A 25468-nucleotide genomic window follows, 5' to 3' on the forward strand; every position below is an offset into this window, starting at 1 on the left:
CTCCAGAAAAGGTAGCCCTGTGGCAAAAACCACTCTGCCGAAATGGTTATCAGATTGCATCACCTTCACTTATTCACCTGCCAATATACCTCTGTAACACAAAATAAAGGCTCATTCAACCAGAGCTGTTTCCACATCTTCAGCCTTTACTGCCAGGCTACCAATAGATAGTATTTGTGCAGCAGCCAGTTGGTCAAAGCCTCATACTTTTATCACTCATTACAAAGTCGACAGGCCTCTTTTGGTTCCAGTGTCCTGAGAAACATACTCCTGTGAGCTACCCAAGAAAGATGGTGCTTGGGATGCTACCCATCTCTAAGAATGAACAGCGAGGTAGAACAACTTCACATAAAGAAGTTATGTACTCACCATAATGTTCCATGTGAGTTGTTCATCTCGCCTTCATTCTTACTTCCCCTCCTCTAACCCCCTCCAGGCTTTCTCGAGGACCGAGATTCATGTTTAGTCATGGTTTTATTGTCTTTCCTGTGGTTTCCTTACCTAAAGAGGGATAGAATGGCATATGGTATTGTTAGAGGCAGCAAACAAGATCTGAGGTAGCACAAGGTGCATCATGGGATAGGGACTTGACCTCGAGCTGTCTGAAGACTACGAGCTTTGTAGTTGGCCGAGTCAGAACCGAGGATCGACTCCGAACCCATCTGTAAGAATGAAGGTGAGACGAACAACTCACATGGAACGTTATGGTGAGTTCATAACTTTTTTTTTTTTTTTTATTAACAGGACTAGGTAGTTATGGACATCTTATTCCCTCTGTTGTTTTTTGTATATCTCCTACAGGAGATAGCTCCTGCTAGGGCAATGCAGTGGTGCAGAGGTTAACATTGTCGCCTCACATTAAGAGGTCCTCTGGTTCGATTCTCGGCTGGCGTGCCTTCTGTGCAGAGTCCGCATTTCCTCATTGTGTTCGCATGGGTTTCCTCCGTGTACTCCAGTTTCCTCACATTTTCTAAAGACATGTATCTGGAGCATTTCTCTGTGGGCCTCCACTGAAAATGAGGTTTGCCCCAGTCAGACGTCCCGGTAAACAAATGTTTAAATTAAAAAAAAAGTACATCTTTTGGACATTGGCCACAGAAGATATACTACCTAGCGGGGAGTAGGGTCCTGTCATTAGGTTTTAGGTGGATTAATTTAGGCAATCATAGTTCTTCTCATCCTCCTTGGACTTAGATTCCTCCTTAAACAGCATTATCTTCAACATGACCTGGTTGTCTTTTTAGGACTGTTTGGTGCACTTTTTGTTGACCTCTTTTTTTCTCAGAAAGATAAAAAGTAAAGAAGATTGTGCTAGCTGCTCTCCTCTATCCAGCCAGAGGCCAAGCTCATGTTATTTGTGTGAGGAGACCATCTCCACTTGGAGAACATCCAAGTTCTATTTGGATATAGGAGGGGCCTCATTCCCTTGTACAAAGAATTTTACTGTAGCAGTACATGCTGTTTTTATGGCCTGTATCCAGGTACAAATATACTTTTACAGCATATTTGAAATGTGGAACTAATCAGTGTGAAGCACCTATTTAAAGGAATATTGATGTTTGTTTATAAAGGTCTCCGTAGCAGCAGTTTTTATTTTTTCATGTAGGCTGGAATAGCCTTCCTGTGGTAGAAGCCAAACCAGTCAACACTTCAAAAAGAAATTTTAAATGGCAGCATTACAGCTGATTTTGACATATTGTGTTAACATATCAAAACTATAAGATCACATGTTGATGACATTTTAGTACACTGGAACTTTTGTAAATGAGCCTTGTTTTGAGGTTGCAGGAATCAGTAAAGTAGGAAAATATTTTAATACTTGTTTTCTCTTTTCACTGACTTTGTGTCCTTGGGTATCATATATGTCATGAACTGGTATGTGAGGGCAGAGCACTCACATTGGTAAGGTACAGTGAAGCATTGCCTCCTTGAAATATGCTTGATCTGCAGGGTTTGTTGTTTTGTTGAGCAGTTATTTGCTATTTTGTGAGTTTTAGATACAGAGGTTTTAATGTTTTGTATCTCAGCTTAGAGAGATGTAATCATAGTAAAAGCCCCCTGTTAGAGATCCAGTCCTTTCTTGGGATTTTATTTTTTATGATTGAAAAGGTAACATGTCTTTTGAGCGGGTCTATATTATAAGCATGAAAGACCTTTTCAGCGAATACGAAAACAGCGACATATATTGCGCGAACTGAGAAAACACTAAATGCCCTAAACCGCGAAATTCAAACTCTTGAATCGTCATAGTTGGCCAGCCCCACCGCCCGCTACATACTACCTACCCAAACAAAATAAATAAACCACATACATACACTAAATAAAACCCTACTTCTGACCCTACACTAAACTTTGCATACATTACTATCTATGCACTTACCTTAACCCGCACCCTAACCCTAAGGTCTGTAACTATCGCATATTTACCTTAAGGAGCTATACCGCAGAAGGGCCAACTATGACAATTTGACATTTCGAATTTCGCTCTTCAGGACGATTGGTGTTTTCACGGTTCGCTGAATACATGTCGACATTTCCGTATTCGCATAAGTGGACCTCCGCGGTTCTAATAGGGAACCCTTTTGAGCCTGCTGTAAACTGGCATACTAATATAGGATGGAAGGTAGCCTTCTAGATAACCCATATTTCAGCCAAAGTAATCAATATTGATGACTGTCTTACCTGAGACATTTTTGTAGTGTTTCACAGAAGCCAGGTAATTCTTAAGGAACAAAATATAATTAATTCCTTTCTGCTCATAGGTAGATGACTCATTTATTAGTGCTGTATCCCTTGACAGAAAACCAGTGTGGCAGACTGCTGAGTAGTTTAGATATGTAGAATGGTCCTCTCTTGTTTGGAAAGAACTAAGGCACATTGTACATAAATCTTTATTTTACAAACGTTTAAGAAGAGATGCAACATGACAAAGTTAGGACTGAATAACTGGATCCAAACTGCATCGCTGACATGATAAGCAGGGACGTAATGTCTTCTTTCTTCTGGGCTGGCTGTTTCATCAGTCTCAGCAGACCTGTGTTAAAAAATGGCCTGAATTGTTGCTATTACTTGGTCTATATGATGTCAAACCTTGGGAGGGTGTTTTACCATGCTTTCTTTACAGTTTTTCACCTTTTTTCTGCTGTTCAGTGTGGTGTCATTTGTTACTGGCCTCAACAGGAGACAACTTACAGTAAAAAAAAGTTGTGTGGCCTACTTATAGGTTCATATGTTTGTACTAAGCTAAAGACAACCAGATTATTTTTAAGTGTAGCCATGCATCTCAAATCTCTGACAAGTTTTGGTGTCCTTTGTAAGTGTAAGCAGGGGCTTGCAAGATGAAAACTTACAAGCAGGGGCCTAGAGATGAACCATTTACAGGCTTCCTTTTTCCATTAGACATAGGTGCCAAACTATTCTCCACCCAGTTGGGTAGGCTGCACATGAAATGGGTTAGGGAGGAACTCTGCTTCACATGGATACCTTTGTTTATAAGTTGCTCACCATAGAATGATTTCCTCACTACCATAGACACATGATGGTTAAAGGTGAGGTCAACACTTAGGGGTGTGTGTGTTGCCGATATTACAGTTAAAGTTAGAGCTGAATTTGTTTGCCAGTTGGTTTGTAATATCTTCTGGCTCAGTATAGATGGTTGCATTAACAATGAGCTCTGCACACAATTGTGTATTGGCGTTGAGGTTACGGACATAGCTAAATAATGCCTTGTGGTTGTCCTTGGCCTTTGAGGCCAAATTTACCTCAAATTTGGCTTTGTTAGACGTTATTTGTCCTCTGAGTTGTTTTAGTTTGATGAAAAATGTTTTATCCTGCTGGGTGCTACACCTCCTAATTTTTGCCATGATTTTCTTCCTTCTGTTATACAGCTATTGATGTCATGATTCCACCAGGGTGGCTTGTTTTTTGAGTTAGTTCTGTACTTGTTTCTGGAGGGTAAGGCTGCCTCTGTGCAGCTATTAATATACTTGTATATATATCTTTGGGGGAACAGTTCCATGTAGGCAGCAGTGTTCTCAGGGTTTAAGGGGTGTGTGTGTGTGTGGGGGGGGGGGTGAAATTTTGCCAGGTCATCACTTAGTAGTAGGAAGTTGGCCTTAGAGTAATTCCTGAACATTCCAGGATTGTCTGGGGTTTTGGGTTTTATTTTTACTTCAAAGAAGACCATTTTGTGTCTGACCTCACCAGAGATGACATTACACTAGGTAGTGTGCAGCACTGTCCAGTATTAGTAAGAACCAGGTCCAGTATGGTTGCTCTGCTGGTTGGCATATTGCTAGTCTGGTCCAGATAGTTTGTGTTTACAAAATCCAGGAATCTCTTAGCCTGCACATTTGGTGTCATATATGATTCCCAGTCAATAGTGGGGTAATTAAAGTCCCCCATGAACATGATATTAGTTGGATGGTGAGTGTTTCCAGTAAACTTAAATACATGTTATGGTTTCCTGGACCATAGAGGGGAACCTATAGCTTGCAAGGATGTGGTATGGGATTTTTGCCTATGGTGATTTGAACTTGGAGAAGCATGACATCTTCTTTGTCCAGCCTTGAGGTATATTTATTTTTGATGTAAAGCGAGACACCTCCACATTTAGTCCCCTGCCTGTGTAGTAGCTGGTCTAAATGTGTGGAAGGCATTATAGACTTGAACTGCCGAGGTGCTCTCTACAGCTTTAAACCATGTGTCCGTGACTGCACAGATGTCGGCGTTCTCTAGTTTGCAGAGAGTTTGTAGGGAGTGGAGTTTCTTGTTTATCATTATGTTGGGTTCTTGAGGGTTTCTCTGATGCAGCAGATCCCTAGGATTTCCCACTTCAATTACCTTCCTCTGTTTTGGAGTCTTATCTTGTGAGAAGTGTTTGTGTTTCCACATTTGCCATGTACCAACTGCTGGAGTTTGAACTACTCATTGGCAGGTAAGGGAATTTCTTTGTGCATGGGAAAGAATTGAAATATATGTGTAGGTGGAGTCTTGTTTATAGCACTCTTGAAAATTTAGTGCAGTATTTAGAATTTTTTGTGATAGAAACTTAATACGGATGTACTGTAGTGGGAACACTTGAAGATCTGACTTTTTGGGGTAAGTGTCTTGCTTAACGTTTTGGTATATATTTCTGTTTCCTGTCCTTGAGTAGCTGGGAATGTATTTTTTATAAGTCACTTCAATGAAGCTATATTTAATAATTAAAAAAAAAAACATTATGCTTGTAGTTACTGTATGCTAAGCAAATATCCAGTTAGTTCCTGATCCTGTGTCATTTGGTTGCACTTTCTGATGATGTCATAAGAGAGAGCAAACAGTGTGTAGATGTTCTTCCTTATCACTGTTGCAGTATTCTTTACAATGTGGATCCCCAGGCAAAGGCAGCCCAAGTCTGGCGAGTATACCAAAGCCTTTTGGTTGTAAAGAGTATGACTTACATCATACATATGCTGCCTGCGTACAGCTTAGGGCATAAAGGTGACATCTGGACGTACCATCCTCAGAACTTCTTTGCCACCCGTCCGAATGCCTTCTTCAGTCATTGGTCTGAATGCTCATTCTTCTCCTGGTTTTTAACTACTTTCAGATAAATGCCCCGTTGGGGTTTTGATTTTCTTATCTTTGTTTTGCCTTATGTGTAGTTGTTAAGTTTTTATGTGATTCAAAAAGGGGAAATGCCAGGGCTGGAGATAGATTTCCTGTAAAGATCGTCACGAGCAGTGTTTGTTTTGTTTAGGCCCTCCCCATGACCATACGTCCTCTGAGATTTGTCAAGTTTTTGTTCCTACGACATTGCATAGAAGGCTTTCTTCCATTGCAATTTGTCTAGAGAACCACTGACTTAAACTGTTGGCTGAATACACCATGGAAGGATCTTCCTGGCCCTAGGGTCATGTGTCCATGAAGAAGAAGACCAAGAATGCTCAGTCAGATTCTTTGGCTGTCCAAAGGATTGTCCAGTTTCCTTTTCAGATTCCTCTGCCACTGCCTTTTCGGAGGCCAACTTTACACATGTCCACGGAGGCCTTGCAGATGTCCGCTTCAGATGTACAGGGGGAACTGCAGCTGGTAATTACCATAGGGCTTATGTGGTTTCCTCAGATATTTAGTACCTTGACATATTGAATTGAAGGTGTGCTCCTTATGAGAAGAGTAGGTACTGAGATTCTGTAACATTCTAGGTTAGTGAATCTCATTACCTTTTCTGAGCAATGCCCAGTCTTCCCTGAGGTTTTTCAGGGCTGCTGAGTCCAGTCAGTGTTCTCCTGTCCAGCAGTGCCACCTGCTTATCAAACCTGGTGTTTCTGACAAGGATCCAAGTCTGACATACAGGTGGAGCTGCATTGCCTTGAGGCTGTCCAGCCTAGGAGCTCCTCCTTTAGGGTGGTATGGCTGTCATACCTGCATTCTTAAGACAAGGGATGGGATTGAGGAGCCACTAGTCCACCAGAGAGTTAAGTTTGTTTTTGAAAACAGAACATTGCAAGCCATCCCCACAGGAATTTGGCAGACAGCTCGCACTACATGGAACACCACATATGTATGGTCCCAGGCTTTCCCCAACTGACATATAAAACCTGCAGTACAGCTCTAGCTATAAGTGAAACTTGGTGCTGCAGACAGCCTGTTTTTTCTACCAGGTACTGCCAGAAGTACCAGTCCCACATACAAATGGAGTGTCTACCTTTCTGGGAAGCCCATTCAGTTCATTGAACATTTTTCTTTCTAGCCCTAATCCAGTCGATGTATAACACTCAAAAATGTATTTTATTATAGCCTGTCATTGTGGCAATTCATATAGCTTTCTCCCTAAGCATCATCATCCCACAGTAGACAACTGTTTGTTATAGTACTATATCTGTGTTATTGCACTGTTTACCAAGTATTGCACACTTTACTCTGAATCATATCCTGTTCCTTTTCTATTTTATTACTTTTTATTTGAATATAAGTGCATTATTTATTTTTTTATTGACATATTGTCTGATTGCCTGACTGCTTGATTGTGCTGCAGCTTATCTCTCTTTGTGGGTGCAAATCTGCTACACATCACAGAAGATGTACTTGTCCACATCATGCTGTTTATGGCTCTGTTTTGTCAGCAAAATGCTGGACCATATGACTCAGAATCAGGAAAGTACCTTGCAATTGCTCAGCATACAGGAAATACAAACACAAGTGTATTAAACTTAATTTCTTCACAGGAACTGTATTTATTAAGTTAAAAGCCACACAGTTTACAATCAGAAAGAAGCCCCCTTTATATGACTAGACTGTAAATGATGAAATGCCAAGAACAACAGGTTTGCGTATTGCCTTGAGGCCATGAGACATATATACAAATTCCCATAGTTCTGTGTTATTGCCAGTAAAATACTTCTCATGTGCAGGGAAGATTTATTTAACTATCTAAAACTTTGAAGTTGTTACACATAACCTGAGAGAAAATTAAACTGATTTGAAAAAGAAAAATCAAAATCTGATGTCTGTGTAGTGTTAAGTTCATGTAATTGTAAGTAGTCAAGATGGGGAGTGTCATACTAGCATATTTGTAAGTGTAGGGTAGTGGTGGTAGCTGTGGTAGGGTAAGTATTTACTAAGTTGACAGTGGTGGTAGCTGGGGTAGGGTAAGTATTTACTAAGCTGACAGTGGTGGTAGCTGGGGTAGGGTAAGTATTTACTAAGTTGACAGTGGTGGTAGCTGGGGTAGGGTAAGTATTTACTAAGCTTTCAGTGGTGGTAGCTGGGGTAGGGTAAGTATTTACTAAGCTGACAGTGGTGGTAGCTGGGGTAGGGTAAGTATTTACTAAGCTGACAGTGGTGGTAGCTGTGGTAGGACAAGTGTTTACTAAGTTGACAGTGGTGGTAGCTGTGGTAGGGTAAGTATTTACTAAGTTGACAGTGGTGGTAGCTGGGGTAGGGTAAGTATTTACTAAGTTGACAGTGGTGGTAGCTGGGGTAGGGTAAGTATTTACTAAGTTGACAGTGGTGGTAGCAGTGGTATGGTAAGTATTTACTAAGTTGACAGTGGTGGTAGCTGGGTTAGGGTAAGTATTTACTAAGTTGACAGTGGTGTTAGCTGGGGTAGGGTAAGTATTTACTAAGTTGACAGTGGTGGTAGCTGTGGTAGGACAAGTGTTTACTAAGTTAACAGTGGTGGTAGCTGTGGTAGGGTAAGTATTTACTAAGTTGACAGTGGTGGTAGCTGGGGTAGGGTAGGTATTTACTAAGTTGACAGTGGTGGTAGCTGGGGTAGGGTAAGTATTTACTAAGTTGACAGTGGTGGTAGCAGTGGTATGGTAAGTATTTACTAAGTTGACAGTGGTGGTAGCAGTCGTATGGTAAGTATTTACTAAGTTGACAGTGGTGGTAGCTGGGTTAGGATAAGTATTTACTAAGTTGACAGTGGTGGTAGGTGGGGTAGGGTAAGTATTTACTAAGTTGACAGTGGTGGTAGCAGTGGTATGGTAAGTATTTACTAAGTTGACAGTGGTGGTAGCAGTCGTATGGTAAGTATTTACTAAGTTGACAGTGGTGGTAGCTGGGTTAGGATAAGTATTTACTAAGTTGACAGTGGTGGTAGGTGGGGTAGGGTAAATATTTACTAAGTTGATTCCCTTTCCAAATGTACTGTTTTACACAGATATGTGTTGTTAAATATATAAATACACCAGTATTTTTAACACAAGCTCAACTATTTTATATTTGCTGCAGGGAGAGAGCAATAGCAAATAAGCTGGTGCGCCGCTCTGAGAAGAGATTGAAAGAAATTGTTCTGCAAGTTGAAGATGAAAGAAGACAAGCTGACCAGTACAAAGATCAGGTAGGTTGTAGAATATCTTATTTATTAATTGTGTTTATTGTTTTACTTCACTAGAGAGTGTGTTTGAATCAGCCCTGAAAAGGAGCACCTACCTAGTGGCCTTATCCAGTTAACAAGTTTAACAAAATGTTTTACTATTCAGGGGCCACAGTTGACAGAATCACATATTTCAGGTACAGTTCAGTAAAGCAACTACAACAAAAGCATATGTTAGAGTTACACGTGTAGCCATTAGACAGTACAGGAGGCAATATTTAGGATGGTGTCATGGATTAAATTGTAAGTTGCAGCAAAAATACAGCACAGAAACAGTGATAATTCAGAAGTCTAAGGCAACTTGTAGGGATAAAGTGTAGTGCATTTGTGATGAATAGTGAAACAATGATGGAAGTCAGTTGTAGTGGTGCCTTTCAGAATGCCCTAAGTAGCTCAGATATTCTGTCTTGATTTTGGTGAATTTTAGTCAAATTTCTACGAGACCTCTTTTTACTGGGATTCCAGTAAGAGAATTCTTGTTTAGCTTTGGTTTTCAAGGTTTGGTGATATGGAGGATCTGTATGGTTGCAAAATGAAGTAAACTGACTTGTGAGAAAAAAAAAATGTTATACTTGGGTAAGTCAGAGGGTTATGAATTTTGGGACTCATTTTGGTAAGATGCCTGGCTGTATGAAAGCATAAGGATAAAGCCATCTAATCTGCTCTAGGTTGTGTGATAAACCCTGCAACTAAATACACAGAAATAATTTCCATTGTGCTCTTTCTGTGAACATACTCTTTGCTGGCTTTGAGGCCATATGGGAGACACAATGTCTGAGTGTAGTCAGCAATAACTAAGTCTAGTATAAAGGGCAGATAATTGCCTGAAGTTGTATAAATTGGCAACGGCAATACTGATGATATGTAGGGAATTCAACATTGATGGGATGATTCTTAATACCCTGAGACATTCTACAACATTTAATGGGATATCTTCTTCAAAGTGAATTAATATGTTATTTCTGCTGATGATATGCAATTTTTTAATTGTCCATGTAATACTGGATGCTCATGATAAAGATAACTGCTGAAGCAAACTCTAGTGAAAAAGAGATAAAGCCCTGACTATGGCCCAGGCTATGTGAATTTGATTTGTGGCTTAGTCATTTTGCAGAGCTGGCAGGAGAAAATGAGTGTACCCATCTTGGGAGAGAGAGGTGGAGCGTGTGACACATCCAGACACAACGCCTCTGATAAGAAAGATCAGCATTATGACACATGTCCTAGGCGTCACAAGCAGCTGCTTGGTGTTAACCTTCATTCGCGAGTGTATGGAAGAGTTCGAGGCAGTGTATATTTCCCAGTCTATAGAGGGGTGGTTAAAGTTATTATCATTAGTAGTTCTCCCTTTATTCCTATTTCCAGCTATTTCTGTTCAAAAAAAAATTTCCTTTCTTGTCTCTGTTTTACCCCTAAGTGTCCATGTGTCTGTGTGAGTGGCTTCTCTGTCTGTAATCCTTACATCATGGCGGAGAAACAAGAAAAACCTGCTGGATTTAAAAATGCACAAAGTGTGGGCATAAGATCCCATTTAGCGACTCGCACTCCCCTGTGTGTCTATTGTCTTGGGCCCTTTCACTTGCAAGAAGATTGTGCGATCTGCCATTCTTTCAACCACTGAGCTTTGGTTGAGAGAAAGAATAAGCTCATCTTGAGGGACATGTTACCTTCTGCGTTTGAGGAGGCTAATTTCTGGCAGTCTGGTAAAATCTGGGTCTTCAAGAAAACTAAATCAATTCACTCAAGCCCTGCTTCTTCACTTTCCTCAAAATCCATTGACATAGGAAAGAAGAGGCCTTCCTCAGCCCTGACATAGCTTCAGAGCCGAAAGCAAAAACTTGAGTCTGTGAAATCTGTGCCTTGGTCGGAGCCTTCAGCGCCGATCACTACTGGGTTGGATCTGGCTTCTATGGCAGGACAGTTCTGTCTAGTAAGGATATATTGGGTCCATTGATGTAAGATCCAACAGCAAGTCCTCTCAAGCCTATTTTGACATAACCAAGGACTCTGTACTCCCTGACATTTGATCTGGTTCCATTGAGGGTACCGTCTCCCATGAAGAAGACTTGGAACGGATGGTTGCTGAAGATTTTGTGGACCAGGGCATCATTAAGTCCCCCTCAGCCTTGACCTTTGCGGTGCCAGGTCTGTCCAAACTATCTACTCCCCCTCTTCCTCCTCCCCCATCTTCAGGGCAGGCTTTGGATTTGTTCATTCTGATACGCCCGTTCCTTTCTGCTCTGATACGAAGATGTTCTCTTCCTCTTATCAGACCTTTGCTTGGAGCTCTTCAGCCTTTTCGAAGCTGGAGAGTTCCTGGAGCCACAGTGAGTCTCATGAACCTTGAGAGCGCTCAACTCCCAGGTCTTTGGAGCAGTATGTGTGTCTCTGGGCTTCTGTGAGGGTGAGATCAGCTCTGGCTTCAACCCATGGCGAACTGTTTTCTTTGGAGAGGGCTATAGCTGCCACTGCATCTAGAAGGTCACCTGCCCCTTTGGATCCATGATCCCACCAAGATACCCTGCGTTACTTTTCTGAGCAGGATGTTCCACAATGAGTGGGACCTCAAGCACCAAGATACCCATCTGGGTACCCCTGCCTCTTCCGATACCTCCCCAGACTATCCCATTGAGAAGGTCCCTAGGAAGAGACTTTGCAAGAGGAAGCATTTGGATTCCACTGAGGAGTCAGCTACGGGAAGACACTGACCTTGATGAGGGAGAAGGATCCTCACAGTCACCTCCTGAGTATGTTTCCTTTGGGGAGATTCTGAAATAGAGGGGTGGCTGACAGTCCAGTAATCCTTCACCTGAGGTTTCAGTGTACCTGGCGGCCTTTGGTTCCCACCTATCAACATCTTGGGTGACTCCGCCCATCGATGAGCTCATAGGTTTAATCTCCCGGTGGGTGTGGGAGATCCCAGATTCCATCAAGCCTTTTTCCCCAGAGACCAAATAAAATAATCACTGCAGCATCTGAGAAGGCCTTCTAGATGAAAAGGGTTACAGTAGATGCCATGATCGTGGCAGCAACGACCAAGAAGGAACTCTCCGAGGAAAGTACAACTATCCTTCCTCCTAATAAGGATTCTAGAATGATGGCTAGATATGGGAAGCGAGTGTTTTCTTCACAGATCTTTGCCTTTCAATCTCTGAATTATCTTTCTCATTTTATCAGATTACAAAGGGATCTGATCAAGGAGCTGTAAGGTACCCTTGAAGGAGCAGTAACTGAGGGAATAAAGGTGAAGGTAACTTCCCAGTTAGCCACATTCTGTAGCTAACTCTTCCATGAGGCTCATCACGCATGCAGCCGAAAAAATGAATAGAGCAGCAGGTTCTGGCATCTCCATGAGGAGGCATGCCTGGATGCGCCTTTGTTATTTTGCCAAGCATTTTAAGTCTTCATTCGTCAATGCATGGTTTAACAGTACTTCTGTTTTTGGTCCCATAGTCAAAGATATGCTATCCGGGCGGCCACGGTGGTGCAGTGGTTAGCATTGCCACTTCACAGCAAGAGGTTCTCCGGTTCGATCCTCGGCTGGGGTGCCTTCTGTGCGGAGTATGCATGTCCTCCCTTTGGTAGCGTGGGTTTCCTCCGGGTGCTCCGGTTTCCTCCCACATCCCAAAGACATGCTGCAGGTGGATTGGACACTCTAAATTGGCCCTAGGTTTGATTGTGTGCATGTGTGTGCCTTCTGTGGAAGGTTGGGCTGAGCAGACAAGGTGATCCACTGTGGCGACCCCTAACCGGGAAAAGCCGAAAGAAGAAGAAGAAGCCAAAGATATGCTATCCAGGTGTGAGAAGGAAGGTAAGTCTCTTTCTGCTATGGGCATAAGTTTTGCGGCTCCTCAGAGATCTTATCTTAAGAGTCAGAGATGGAGCAGAAAAATGTAGTTCAAGAAGTCTCAAGGGTCCTACCAAGACACATGAGGAGAGTTTTCCCCCATTGGCAGAGGGGGCAACAATAATGGAAGACTCCACCCTCGCAGCAAAGAAGGTCCACAGAACCAAGGGTGCAGGGAGTCTTTCTTCGGGAAGCCCTTTCTGCACTCCTGAAAGGAGGCAGATTGTCCACCTCTGGAGGCAATCGGGGGTCGACTATCCCTGCACTGGAGAGCCTAGCAAAAGTTAACTTCTGATATGCGGGTGCAAAGGATAATATTCAGGGGTTACCGAATTCCCTTTTCTCAGCAACCCCCTCCCATCAAGAAAATCCCAAATGTTCCACCCAGTCAAAGGGATTAGACAGTCATTCAGATCCAAAGACTGCTAGAAAAAAAGAGTCACTTAAGAGATCCCCAGTGATCAAAAAGGATTTGGAACTTACTGAAGGTTCTTTTTGGTTCCAAAGAAAACAGGGGACTGTAGACCAATCCTGGATTTCAGCAGATGTAACAAGTCCTTTATTGCAAGTTCCGAATGGTCAGGATGCAGTCCATACCTCTTTTTCTGGAACAGGATGACTGGATGCGTCTATAGATCTTCAGGATGTGTACTACCATATATAAATGGACAGACGCTCCAGAGGATATTTAGGCTTCCGGCTGGGTGACAGTAATTATCAGTTCAGAGCACTGCCCTTTGGTTTCACTACTGCCCCCATAGTGTTCACCAAATGCATGGAGGTGGTTGTGGCTCACCTGAGATGACAAGGATTCTGGGTGTTTCCATATTTAGACTGTCTCATATCTGGCCTGACCAGGCATCTACCTATCTGCGCAAGAGAGAGAGACTGTTCATCAAGTCTGTTCTGAGCTAGGTATAACCGTAAATTACCAAAAATATCATCTGGAACCTTCTCAAACACAAGAGTTCATAGTAGCTCTACTAGACACCACTCAAATGATTGCAAAACTTCCTCCCGCCATAGTATTAACAATCAGACAGCAAACATACAGATTCATCAGGAACAAGAAGGTAGTCGCCCACCATGTTCTACAGGTGTTAGGATCTATGGCTGCGGTGATAGTGTTGGTTCCATTAGCCAGGTTTCACATGCAGATACTGCAATGGCTTCTGGCTGCTCAATGGTCAATAAATCCACCAACCAATGTCTCACCAAATTCTTTTAAAAGACTCATTCGAAAGGAATCTTTCATGGTGGATTCATTCAGAGCACGTGACACAAGGTTAACCCTTTAGTGGGTGGGGGGGCATTATCTGGAAAAGACGGTCCAAGGACCCTGGTCCACAGACGAGGCCAGACTCCACTTAAACATCCTGAGATGAGAGTAGTTCTTGCATTGCAGGCTTTTCAGACTGCTCTTCCTCTGGGAACAGTAGCAATTCAATTAGACAACATATCTGTGGTCTGGTACATAAGCAAGGATGAACTAGATCATACCCTGTGTGTCGAGAAGCGCTCAGAGTCTAGCAATGGGCGTTCTTATCCATCCGCTTTCTCATAGCGATGTACATTCCAGGAAGGTCCAGCGTCATAGCGGACAAATTGAGCAGAGCCATTCTCATGCCTCACAAGTGGTCCCTCAACCAGAAGGTAGCAGAGAACATTTTCCATACATGCGGTCAGCCTTGCTGCAATCTCTTTGCCTCTCCCCTAAACAACAAATGCAGCAGCAACTTTGCCCTAATCCCCACACCAGGGCAGTCCCCGAGGGATGCTCTAATACACGATTGGCCTTCTTGTCTATTGTATGCTTTTCCTTCTTTCCTTTGATTCCCATATTCTTTCAGAAAGCCAACAGGTTGAAGAGAACAGTAATCCTCATTGCCCCATTTTGTCCTCAACAAATATGGTTTCCCTTCCTTTGGCCTCATCTACAGAAGGAGCCCTGGATTCTGGAACCCTTTCCAGACCTACTGTCACCATCGACAGGAATGCTTCATCCCAATGTTCACAACCTCAAGCTGATGGCGTGGTTCCTCCAGTATGCTCTCCTCCACAGGCCGTCATATTTTGGTCTCTTCCCATAAGTCATCCACTCAAAAACTCTATAGTAGTAAATGGAAGAGGTTTGTAATTTGGGCTCAACAACACAAGGTGGATCCTCTCATGGCCCGTATTCACTGTCTTCTAGAATTTTTAGCCCATCTTTTCAATAATGGAGCTGCTGGTTCTACTATTAAGGTGCAGATGTTAAGTTGTCAATCTTGCCTTCATTCTTGCTGGATGGGTTCAGAGCCGATCCTCGGCTCTGACTCGGCCACTTACTAAAGCTCGAGAGCTAATTTTACTGGCTCGAGGCAACCCTATATCCCATGATGCTAGGCGATAACTATCCAGATCTCGTTTGCCGCTTTCGCTTGCGAGGTGCGTTTTTACCGGCTCTTGGTAAGTTTTGAATTTTCAGACTTTTAGTCACCCTTTTTGACTTAGTTCCCACTCCTTTTATTGTTTAACTTGTAACGGTTAATTTTAAACCCTATTCCCCATTAGTACCTTGTATTTCCCTTATCCCAGTTATATATCCCTTCCCCTAGGTTAGGCCTTAAGCCTGCCCCTTTCCTAATTTTTGTCAGGGATTCTGTGGAGTGTTTGGGTGTGTTAGTATCCCTGTTTTTTATTATTTATATTTGGATTGGGTGTTTGTGTGTGTTTTTTACTGTGGTGCTCCCTCGACACTGTTATGTCGAAGGACACAAAGGTCTCAGGCTTCAAGAAGTGTGACTCGAGCTGTCAGAAAATGTCTCTGACAGATGGTCACACTTCATGTGTTTACTGCCTGGGACCCCTGCACCTGCAGGACTCTTGTTCTGTGTGCCACGCATTCAGCCCAAGAGTCCTGCAGGAGCGCAGGAACAAATTAATATTGAGGGGCTTGTTAAAGCCCGAGAGCTCCCCGACTAAGTCTGCGCCGGGGAAGCCCTCGAAGCCAGCAAAGCCGTCGGATCCGAGTCCCAAGCCGTCGGCTGCTGGATCACCTTCTGTGACAAGATCGGCTCCGGCCGGAGCCGATCCTTCTGTGTCACAGCTTCCAGTATCGGCTCCACTCGGCGCCGATACCGCTGAATCTTTGCACTCACGGTCGGCTCCAGCTGGAGCTGACATATCCTCGGCTCCTTTGGCTCCACCCACCTCCAAGAAGAGGTCAAGATCCCCATCGTTGGAGTCTATCCATTCGGCTCTGAGATCACCCCTGCTCTCGGAGCGGAGCCATCGGAGCCGATCTTCTCGGTCGTCCAGGCTTTCTGACCATGACCTTGAGGGAGTGGTGAGTAGGCTATTAAAGTCTCAGGCATTGGCCCAAATGCTCCATAGCCCTTCTCATCAGATGGTAGCTATTACACATCCACCTATTATTCCTCCTTCGACTCTCCTCCAGAGTTCGGAGCCGCAGCTCCTCGGAGCCGTGACTGTTGTGGCGTCGGAGCCGATACCTCCCCCTTCGGCTCCGTCGTCCTCTGCTCCGATCTCCTCCTTGATGCCTTCATTGGAGGGATCCAGGCGCCTGGTCTCTCTCGCCGGCTCCGAGGGGGGCGAGTGGCATCGGACCCTTGTCCGACCCCATTCTCCCTCTCGGAGCGTCGGCACTGGTGAGCTCGGCCCCGACATCGGCCTCAGAGCCATCCCTGTTGGTGCAGCCTGGGGTTCCTACCTCTTCGGAGCGGGAGCCCTCTGGCCTCTCTGATGGGGGAGCCTTCGTGGTGATGAGGAGTGTACTAGCCCCAGGGCATAGTCAACGGTCAGTTCCATCAGCTTCTCCCACTACAGTGCCTGCTGACGTCTCTTCCCACTCTCTTGCTCCCGGGACCAGAGATCCAACGCCTCAGGTTTCCCCACTGGGAATATCTTCCTCTTCCGAGGCTTCTCCTGACCCGTCAGGTGAGCCTCCGTGTAAGAGGACATGTAAGAGGAAACATCTAGACTCCCTCGAGTCTATTACATCCGATACCGACTTGGATGAGTCGGAGGGATCCCCAAGGTCCCCCTCTGAGGATGTCTCTTTCTCAGACATCCTTGAAATCCTTAAGCAGAGGGGGAACTGGCCTTCCCTTAATCCTTCCGAGGACGAGTTGGTTTACCTGGAGGCATTTGGTTCTTGACCCTCCACCTCCTGGGTGTCTCCACCTTTCGACCCCCTTATGGATGTGGTGGCTTGGAAGGCGTGGACGGCCCCGGATTCGGTGGAACCCACTTCTCGGAGGCCTTCTAAATTCATTACAGCCCCACCTGATAGGCAATTTTTGACAAAAGGTGTCCCGGTTGATGCCATGGTGGTGGCTGCAGCCACCAAGAAGGAACTAGCCGATCCTTCAGTACCTATCCATCCTCCTAACAAGGATTCTAGGACTATGGATAAGTACGGTAAGCGGATGTTTTCTTCAGCGACCTTTGCTATGCGGTCACTGAAACTTGTGTCACTTCACCCGCCTTCCGAGAGACGTTCTCAAAGAGTTGGGAGAAGTTTTACAGGATCCGTCAGCTGCTGGCTCCCAGGATAAAATTAACTCACAGCTAGGAACCCTAAACTCTATTGTTAACTCCTCCATGCGGCTCATTTCATATGCAGCCGATGGAGCGAGTAGGGCTGCAGGCACAGGAGTGGCATTAAGGCGTCACGCCTGGATGCGGCTTTGTAACTTTGCAGATCCCTTCAAGGCGTCCTTCACAAATTCTCCTTTTGATGGTTTGACCTTGTTCGGACCTCAAGTGAAAGACACCTTGACCAGATGCGAACAAGACGGCAAGACTCTTTCTTCCATAGGAGTCCGTTTCTCCACCCCTTCAAGACCATACCCCAAGGGTCAGAAGGGTGGGAAAATGTGGTTCCGCAAATCTCAAGGAGTCACGCCTGATGCACGAGGTCAGTTTACCCCCAGAGGCAGAGGGGGTAACAACAACAGACGCCGCCCTAGGGGCAGAGGGGGTCCGCAGAATCAGGGTAGCAGGGAGCCTCTCTCTGACAAACCCTTCCAGCATCCCTGAGATGTTGCCTGATTGTCCACCTTCGGAGGCAGTCTGGGGAAGATTGTCGCTGTACCCAAAAGCCTGGCTTTCCCCTTACTCAAGACAAATGGGTACAGTCAATCATATCCGAGGGTTACAAAATTCCCTTTATCCAAACCCCAATTCAGCAAAAGGGAACCCTTCCAGACGTTCCACCCGGTCTAAGGGAACTAGCAGTACCAGAGATATCAAAACTGCTAGCAAAAAGAGCCATCCAGCCAGTCCCAGCAGACCAACTAGGATCCGGAGTCTACTCAAGGTTCTTTTTGGTACCGAAAAAGACAGGGGACTGGAGACCAGTATTAGATCTCAGCAAACTAAACAAGTTTGTAAAGAGAACAAGATTCCAGATGGTCACGCTACAGTCCATTCTACCCTTTCTGGGCAAGGACAATTGGATGTGCTCCGTGGACCTTCAGGATGTGTACTATCACATCAAAATTCACAGGCGCTCCAGAAGGTTTCTCCGCTCGGCTGGGGCCAGTCACTACCAATTCAGAGCCCTGCCCTTTGGTCTCACTACAGCCCCCAGAGTGTTCACCAAATGTATGGCAGCGGTTACGGCTCACCTGAGACGTCAAGGATTCCAGGTGTTTCCATATCTAGACGACTGGCTCCTCACTGCCACCACCAGGCATCAACTTCTCCAAGCCAGAGATTACACCATTCACATTTGCAGAGGGCTAGGAATCTCTATAAATTTCGAAAAATCTGCCTTGTCAATCTATTACCTTTATAGGCGCCAATTTGGACACCGTACAACTTTCAGCAAAGTTAACAGATCAAAGGGTCTTAGATATTAAAAAACACATCCATGTTCTTCTTCAGAGCGACAAAATTCAGGCCAGGTATGTCCTGAAAGTATTGGGTCTTATAGCGGTCGCTATAACACTTCTTCCCCTTGTCCGCTTTTACATGCGTCTCCTACAGTGGATGCTTTTCGCCCAATGGTCTTTTCAATGACTCCCTATGCATCACAAGATCATGATAACTCCAGCTTGCAAAAGGCATCTGTCCTGGTGGATATTGTCCCCTCAAGTCCATCAATGCAGACCCCTTGTTCCTCCCTCCCCGATCACCACGGTTACATCAGACGCCTCCCTGATCGGGTGGGGGGGGGGGCATTTTCAGGGCAGGATGGTCCATGGCACTTGGCAACCTTTCGAATGCCACCTGCATATAAATGTCCTGGAGATGAGAGCAGTGCTTTTAACGTTGCAAGCCCTCCACGACTCTCTTCCCCTGGGGACTATTGCAGTTCAAACGGACAATATGTCCGTAGTGTGGTATATCAACAAGCAGGGCGGAACCAAGTCCTATCCCCTGTGTCGAGAGGCACTCAGACTTTGGCAGTGGGCAATCTCTTCTCAGCGGTTTCTGATAGCAACGCATATCCCCAGGAAGTCCAACATCATAGCAGACAGGTTGAGCAGAGCTATTCTCATGCCTCACGAGTGGTCTCTCAAACAATCTGTGACGGAAGAGATTTTTCAGAAGTGGGGCCTTCCTTGCTGCGATCTTTTTGCTACGCCTCAAAACAGCAAATGCCCCGACTTCTTCACCCTCTTCCCCCTTCCAGGCCATCCCCCCCAGGGACGCTCTAGTCCAAGATTGGCCCCCGGGGACTTCTCTATGCTTTTCCACCTTTTCCTCTAATACCACAAGTAATTCAGAAAGCAACCGCCTTGAGAGCCAAGATGATTCTCATTGCCCCCCTCGACAGATATGGTTTCCATTCCTGCATCGTTATCTTTTGGTACAGCCTTGGCATCTGGACCCGGTTCCAGATCTTCTGACCCACCAGTCGGGGCAGCTGCACCAATCCATACCTTCTCTCAACCTCACTGCTTGGTTGCTCCACTTCCGTCCCTAGCCAGGCTTCCTATGATTTCTAATCCCGTCCGGGATATCATAGTAGCTTCCCTTAAATCTTCCACCAGAAGGATTTACACTAGCAAATGGCAACGTTTCTCCTTCTGGGTTAAAGCTAGAAATATAGATCCCTTTACTGCTCTGATTCATTCGGTCTTGGACTTCCTAGCTGAAATTTTTCACTCAGGATCTTCTTCCTCCACAGTAAAAGTTCAGTTGGCAGCCATTTCAAATTTTCATATAGGCTTGTCGGACCGCAACATCATGTCCCATAAGCTTTGCAAGGCATTCCTTAGAGGTGTATTTTTACTTAAGCCTCCGATCAAAGACCCTCCACCACAGTGGGATCTAAATTTAGTCTTAACATCCTTGATTCTTCCCCCCTTGAACCTGCGGCTTCCTGTTCATTGAAATTTCTTTCCTGGAAGACACTCTTCCTAGTCGCCATTACTTCTGCTAGGAGAGTATCTGAGCTTCATGCCCTCTGCATTCATCCTCCCTACTTAATCTTCCACAAAGACAGAGTTTCTCTGAGGACTAATCCGTCTTTCTTACCCAAGGTGGCGTCGCAGACAAACTTAAATCAATCTATTGATCTCCCAGTCTTTTTCCCAAATTATACTAATAGAGTGGAGCAAAAACTACATTATCTGGATGTTCATCGCCAGCTCTGATATTATTTGGACAGAACCAAACAAATCAGGAAATCTGATCAACTGTTTTTATCGTATGCAGAAAGGCCTACCGGTATCTAAGGTGACCCTATCTAGGTGGCTGTCTTCTGTGATTACATGTATTTATCAACTCAGAGGTAGAGAGTTGACTTCTAGGCCAAAAGCCCATTCAACTAGTGCACTAGCTACATCTACAGCTTTTCAAGCTAGACTACCAATAGACACTATTTGTGCAGCAGCCGTATGGGCCTCTCCTCATACATTTGTTTTGCATTACAAATTGGACTTGGCCTCCAGAAACAGGGCAAATTTTGGTTCCACCGTTCTCAGGAGTCTGTTCCATTGAGCCACCCAGGATGAAGGTGCTAGGGACGCGGTCCCATCCAGCAAGAATGAAGGCGAGATTGACAACTTAACATTGAGAAGTTATGTACCTACCATAACGTTCCATGTTAGTTGTCTTCTCTCCTTTTTCTAAGGCCCCGCCCACCATCCCCCTAGCTTGGACAGACCGAGAAGATTGTTCCTCTTCCTTGAAGAGTCCTGATCTAGCATTTCCAGCCAAATAGCTTGTCCTAGTGTCACTAGATTAGATTGGTTCTTTGGCGGGATTACCCCCTTTTTCCTCCTCCTCTCCAGTTGGAGGACTATATTGCATAATTTTTTTCCTTAGCTACCAAACGAGATCTGGGTAGTTATCGCCTAGCATCATGAGATATAGGGTTGCCCCGAGCCGGTAAAATTAGCTCTCGAGCTTTAGTAAGTGGCCGAGTCGGAGCCGAGGATCGGCTCTGAACCCATCCAGCAAGAAAGAAGGCGAGAGAAGACAACTAACATGGAACGTTATGGTAGGTACATAACTTCTCATTAGCAGCCATCTCAAATTTTCACATTGGGATAGACGTCTTATCTCTCATTTCCCACAAACTTTGCAAAACCTTCTTAAAAGGGACCATGTTGTTAAGGCTTCCCCACAAGGATCCTTCTCCCCCTTGGGACCTTAATTTGGTACTATGTCTGATTGTTCACCCACCCGTCGAACCTGCAGTTTCTATCTTGGAAAACTATCTTTTTGGTGGCTATCACATTTGTGAGTAGGATATCAGAAGCTGAGGATGTTCTTCGTGTTTCACTGTTGCAGTCATTACATTTGGGTAATCCTGCTGGCAGGTTGCCCTCAGTCGGCCTGAATTCCAAAGTCTTGGGTCCTGCATCAGCTGTTGTCGCCCCTTCCCTGACATCAGATCATCAGGGGTATAAAAGAAGTTGCCAACGCCATTTTCTTCAGTCTTTCTTGCCGTCCGGTGCCCGAAGCAGAAGCAGTTCGCAAGTGCCGGTCGGACGACTCCTGAGATTTTTGTGTTAGAGTTTCACATCCAAAGTCTTCAATAAAGTTAAGTACCCCATTGGGGAAATTTTTTCTTGCTCCAGGCCGATGTCAGAAAAAGTTAATAATTGTATTTCTTGTAGGAAGCAAATACCTCATAAGGATTTTCATTCTTACTGTATTCCTTGCCTAGGCCCTGAACACAACATTTCTGATTGTCGGTTTTGTGCTAGATTTAACCAATGCCCTATTAAGCGTCGGTATACCTTTGCTTTAAACTATTTTGGAAGTCGGTTTAATTAACCAGAAATGTCATCGGATAGCCATCCAACTACCGGAGTTCACAAAAAACGCAAAGAAAAGGAAAGAGATAGACAACCGAGGCCCAAAACCGACGACAGAGCTTCTCCTAAGCCAGTCGCCAGTCCTCAGTTAGGCGCTTTTGCAGCCCCTGACACCCACTACTTTAGAGTCGCGGGCCGCTACCGACTCCTACGTGGAGTCGGTTATGCTGCTGGAAACTCAAGGTATTGGAGCCTCTGATCTTATTCCTTCAGATGGGCTCGGAGCCGCTGAGCAGGCACCAGCTTCTGAGGGTGTATTCAGACCTAAACATTTTTACATCAAACCAACTTCAGCTTCAAAGGCAAAGACTAAAGCACCTTCCAAAGCAAAAAAAAAACAACTCAAGAGCCATGTGGTCAGGCCTCTATGCCCAAAAAACAGATGTTCAAAATGGCCGAAGACTTGATTACCTTGATCAGGGGTTCCCATCCCCCTCCTGATAAGAGGCCTAGGCAAGAGACTGACTATGAATCTTCTGATCAGGTTTCCGGTTCTTCTGGTTCCTCTTCTGATCAAGAATATTCTTTTCCCCCCATGAGGATTCTGATGCTGAAGAATCTATACCTTCAGCTTCTCCTCCAGTGGACTATTCTTTTGGGGAAACCTTACATACCATGAGGGAGCATTTCCACTGGGAGAGCCAAGATTTTCCAGAGTCTAAAAAGAGACTCAGGGATTTCCTTTTACTACCTCAACACAAGCCACTAGCCATTCCTCCTGTGTTAGACATTGTAGATGATGTGTTTTCAGAGTCTTGTCTTACCCCTGACTCCTTACCTCCAGCTCCTGTTAAACCTGACAGATATTACAGGGTTCGTGACTCTCATAAATTCCTTTTTAAAAACCCTGCTGCAGACCCAGAAAATATTTCTCAGGGTCCCAAAGGAGTTAAGGCTTCCGCTGCAAAAAACCCTACACCCTCTGACAGAGATTCTAGGGCACTGGATAGATGGGGAAAAAAGGTTTACACATCTGCTACCTTGGCTATAAGGGCTTTAAACTGTCAGTTTCATATGCTCAAATATCAGCAAGATGTCATGGCATTGCTTAAACAGAAAATGTTGTTAAACTCTGAATGTGCAGAAAACAAGGAAATGCAGGATTTATTGCATACAGCTGAACAAGTTGGAAAGCATACTTTGCAATGTGGTTTTGATTCTTTAGAGGCCTCCTGCAGGGCCGCAGTCACAGGTTCTGTAATTAGGAGGCATGCTTGGTTACAGGAACAAAATCTGCCTGATCATGTTAAAGCTAAATTATTAGATGCACCTTTACATCATGATACTTTCTTTGGTGTTAAGGCAGAAGAGGTGTTAAAGAAAATGGAGGACAAAGCTAAATCTATGCAAACAGGATATTTTACAAGTACAGCCACCTAGGTTTAGTAGACACTGGCCAACAAAGAATTGGTCCTTTACTGTGTCAGACAGACCACAAAGGGGCAGATCCAGACGCCCTAGAAGCAGATCCCAGGCGCAAGGTTCATACTGCCCAAAGCAATGGGGGGGCTTTTACCTCCAAAGTTGGAGAAGACAAATCACAACCATACAGGAAACAGTCCCAATAACTTCCCCCTGCCTGCACCAAGCACTTACCATGTGGCAGCACCATTAGGGGGAAAATTAGCACTTTTTTCTCAAAATTGGCACTTATAACCCAGAGCAAGTGGGTCCTAAATATCGTGTCACAAGGCTACAAGTTCCATTTCCATACCCTGACAAAGGCAAACGGCTGGCCAGATCTGCCAAAAAATCAATGGGCAGAGGCACAAAAACAAATCTCATCCCTCATGGACATGGGGGCCATTCAACAAATACCAGAGCAAGAGCAGGGAGAAGGATTTTACTCAAGGCTGTTCTTGGTACCCAGAAAGGACAAGGCCTGGAGGCCAATACTGGACCTATCTATTTTGAACACATTCCTGGATATACCAAAATTCAAGATGTTGACTTTGCAGCAGCTTCTGCCCATGCTGGGCAAGAACGCTTGGCTTGTGACTTTAGACCTAAAAGAAGCATACCCTGCAATATGCAGAAGATACCTCAGATTCAAGGCTGGTTCAATGCATTACCAATTCTCTGCACTGCCCTTTGGCTTATCTACTGCGCCCAGGGTCTTTACAAAGCGCCTGGCACCAGTTATTGCATTCTGCAGACAAAGAGGAATACAAATATATCCTTACCTGGACGACTGTCTAATTCAAGCAGAGAACAAGGACATTCTTCTACAGCACCTGGCGTTTGTGAAAAGACTTCTAACATGCCTAGGGTCATAGTCAATGAAAATAAATCAAAACTAGTACCCTCTCAAGAGATCATATTCCTGGGTGCAAGCTTAAATACAACTGCCCAGATGGCTTATCTCATGCCAGACAAACAAAAGCAACTGACTACCTATTTCAAAATGTTGGCAACAGAGGCCCAGTTATCTGCAAGAAAAATTCTGCAGGCTTTGGGCTTCATGGCATCCTGCAACCTATTAATTCCATATGCAAGGCTGCATATGAGGAAACCTCAATGGTACCTAAAAAGTGTTTGGACTCAACATTGCCACAGCCTGGAAACTATGATTACTCTCATTCCCTGCCTGCAACAGGAGTTTCGATGGTGGGCAAAGGCTTGTCACCAAAACAAGGGACAGCCATTCACATTATCCCCAGCCAGGCAGACACTAACAACGGATGAATCAGATTATGCCTGGGGGGTCCACATGGCAGGAAGATGTATTCAGGGCACATGGACCTCAAACCAAATGCATCTACATATCAATCAAAAAGAGATGGTAGCAGTTCAAAATGCCCTGACAGCCTTCAAGGACCTACTTCATCCAGGACAACTGATAAAGACAGACAACACCACCGTCATGTGGTACATAAACAAGCAGGGGGGAACACATTCTTACCCCCTTTGCAGACTAGCCATGACTTTGTGTGACACAGCATTGACTTACCAAGTACATCGGCAGGCACAATTCCTGCCAGGAAGGAAAAATACTCTGGCAGACGAACTAAGCAGAAACCTCATGGATCCCCACGAGTGGCACTTGGATCCACAAGTCTTCAACATGATAACAAAGAAATGGGGATGCCCGGACGTAGATCTATTTTCCTCCCCCAACAACTACCAACTAAAAAGATTCTGCACAAGGATTTATCACAGACAAGCATGGAAAGTGGACGCCCTATCTTTCAGCTGGAAAAACCTATCAGTATATGCATTTCCCCCTCTGCCTCTCCTACCCAAGGTACTCCTAAAGGTCAGATAAGAGAAGCCAAAGATGATACTGATTGCCCCAGACTGGCCCCGCCAGTACTGGTATCCAATGCTAAGGAGCATGTCTCAATGCCCAGCTTGGACCTTACCTCTAATACCTCATCTACTGTCCCAGTAAAACAGTCAGATCCTGCACAGCCAACTCAGAACTTTAAACCTGACTGCATGGCGAATAATGTAGTCATACAAAACACACCTCTCAGT

General features: G+C 44.7%; 1 protein-coding gene across 4 annotated transcripts in view; it reads left to right on the top strand.

Moving 5' to 3' along the window:
* Positions 1 to 25468, top strand: part of LOC122809252 (myosin-10-like) — a 3714157-nt gene that overhangs the window by 3395058 nt on the left and 293631 nt on the right. For all 4 annotated transcript variants that reach the window (XM_044080584.1, XM_044080595.1, XM_044080606.1 and 1 more), the window contains one exon: positions 8719 to 8827. In XM_044080584.1, coding sequence (XP_043936519.1) covers positions 8719 to 8827 — 109 coding nt within the window. The remainder of the gene's footprint in view (positions 1 to 8718; positions 8828 to 25468) is intronic.

This window comes from Protopterus annectens, chromosome 1.part1 (genome assembly GCF_019279795.1).
Source record: "Protopterus annectens isolate FY-2018-M chromosome 1.part1, PAN1.0, whole genome shotgun sequence".
NCBI lineage: Eukaryota > Metazoa > Chordata > Ceratodontiformes > Protopteridae > Protopterus > Protopterus annectens.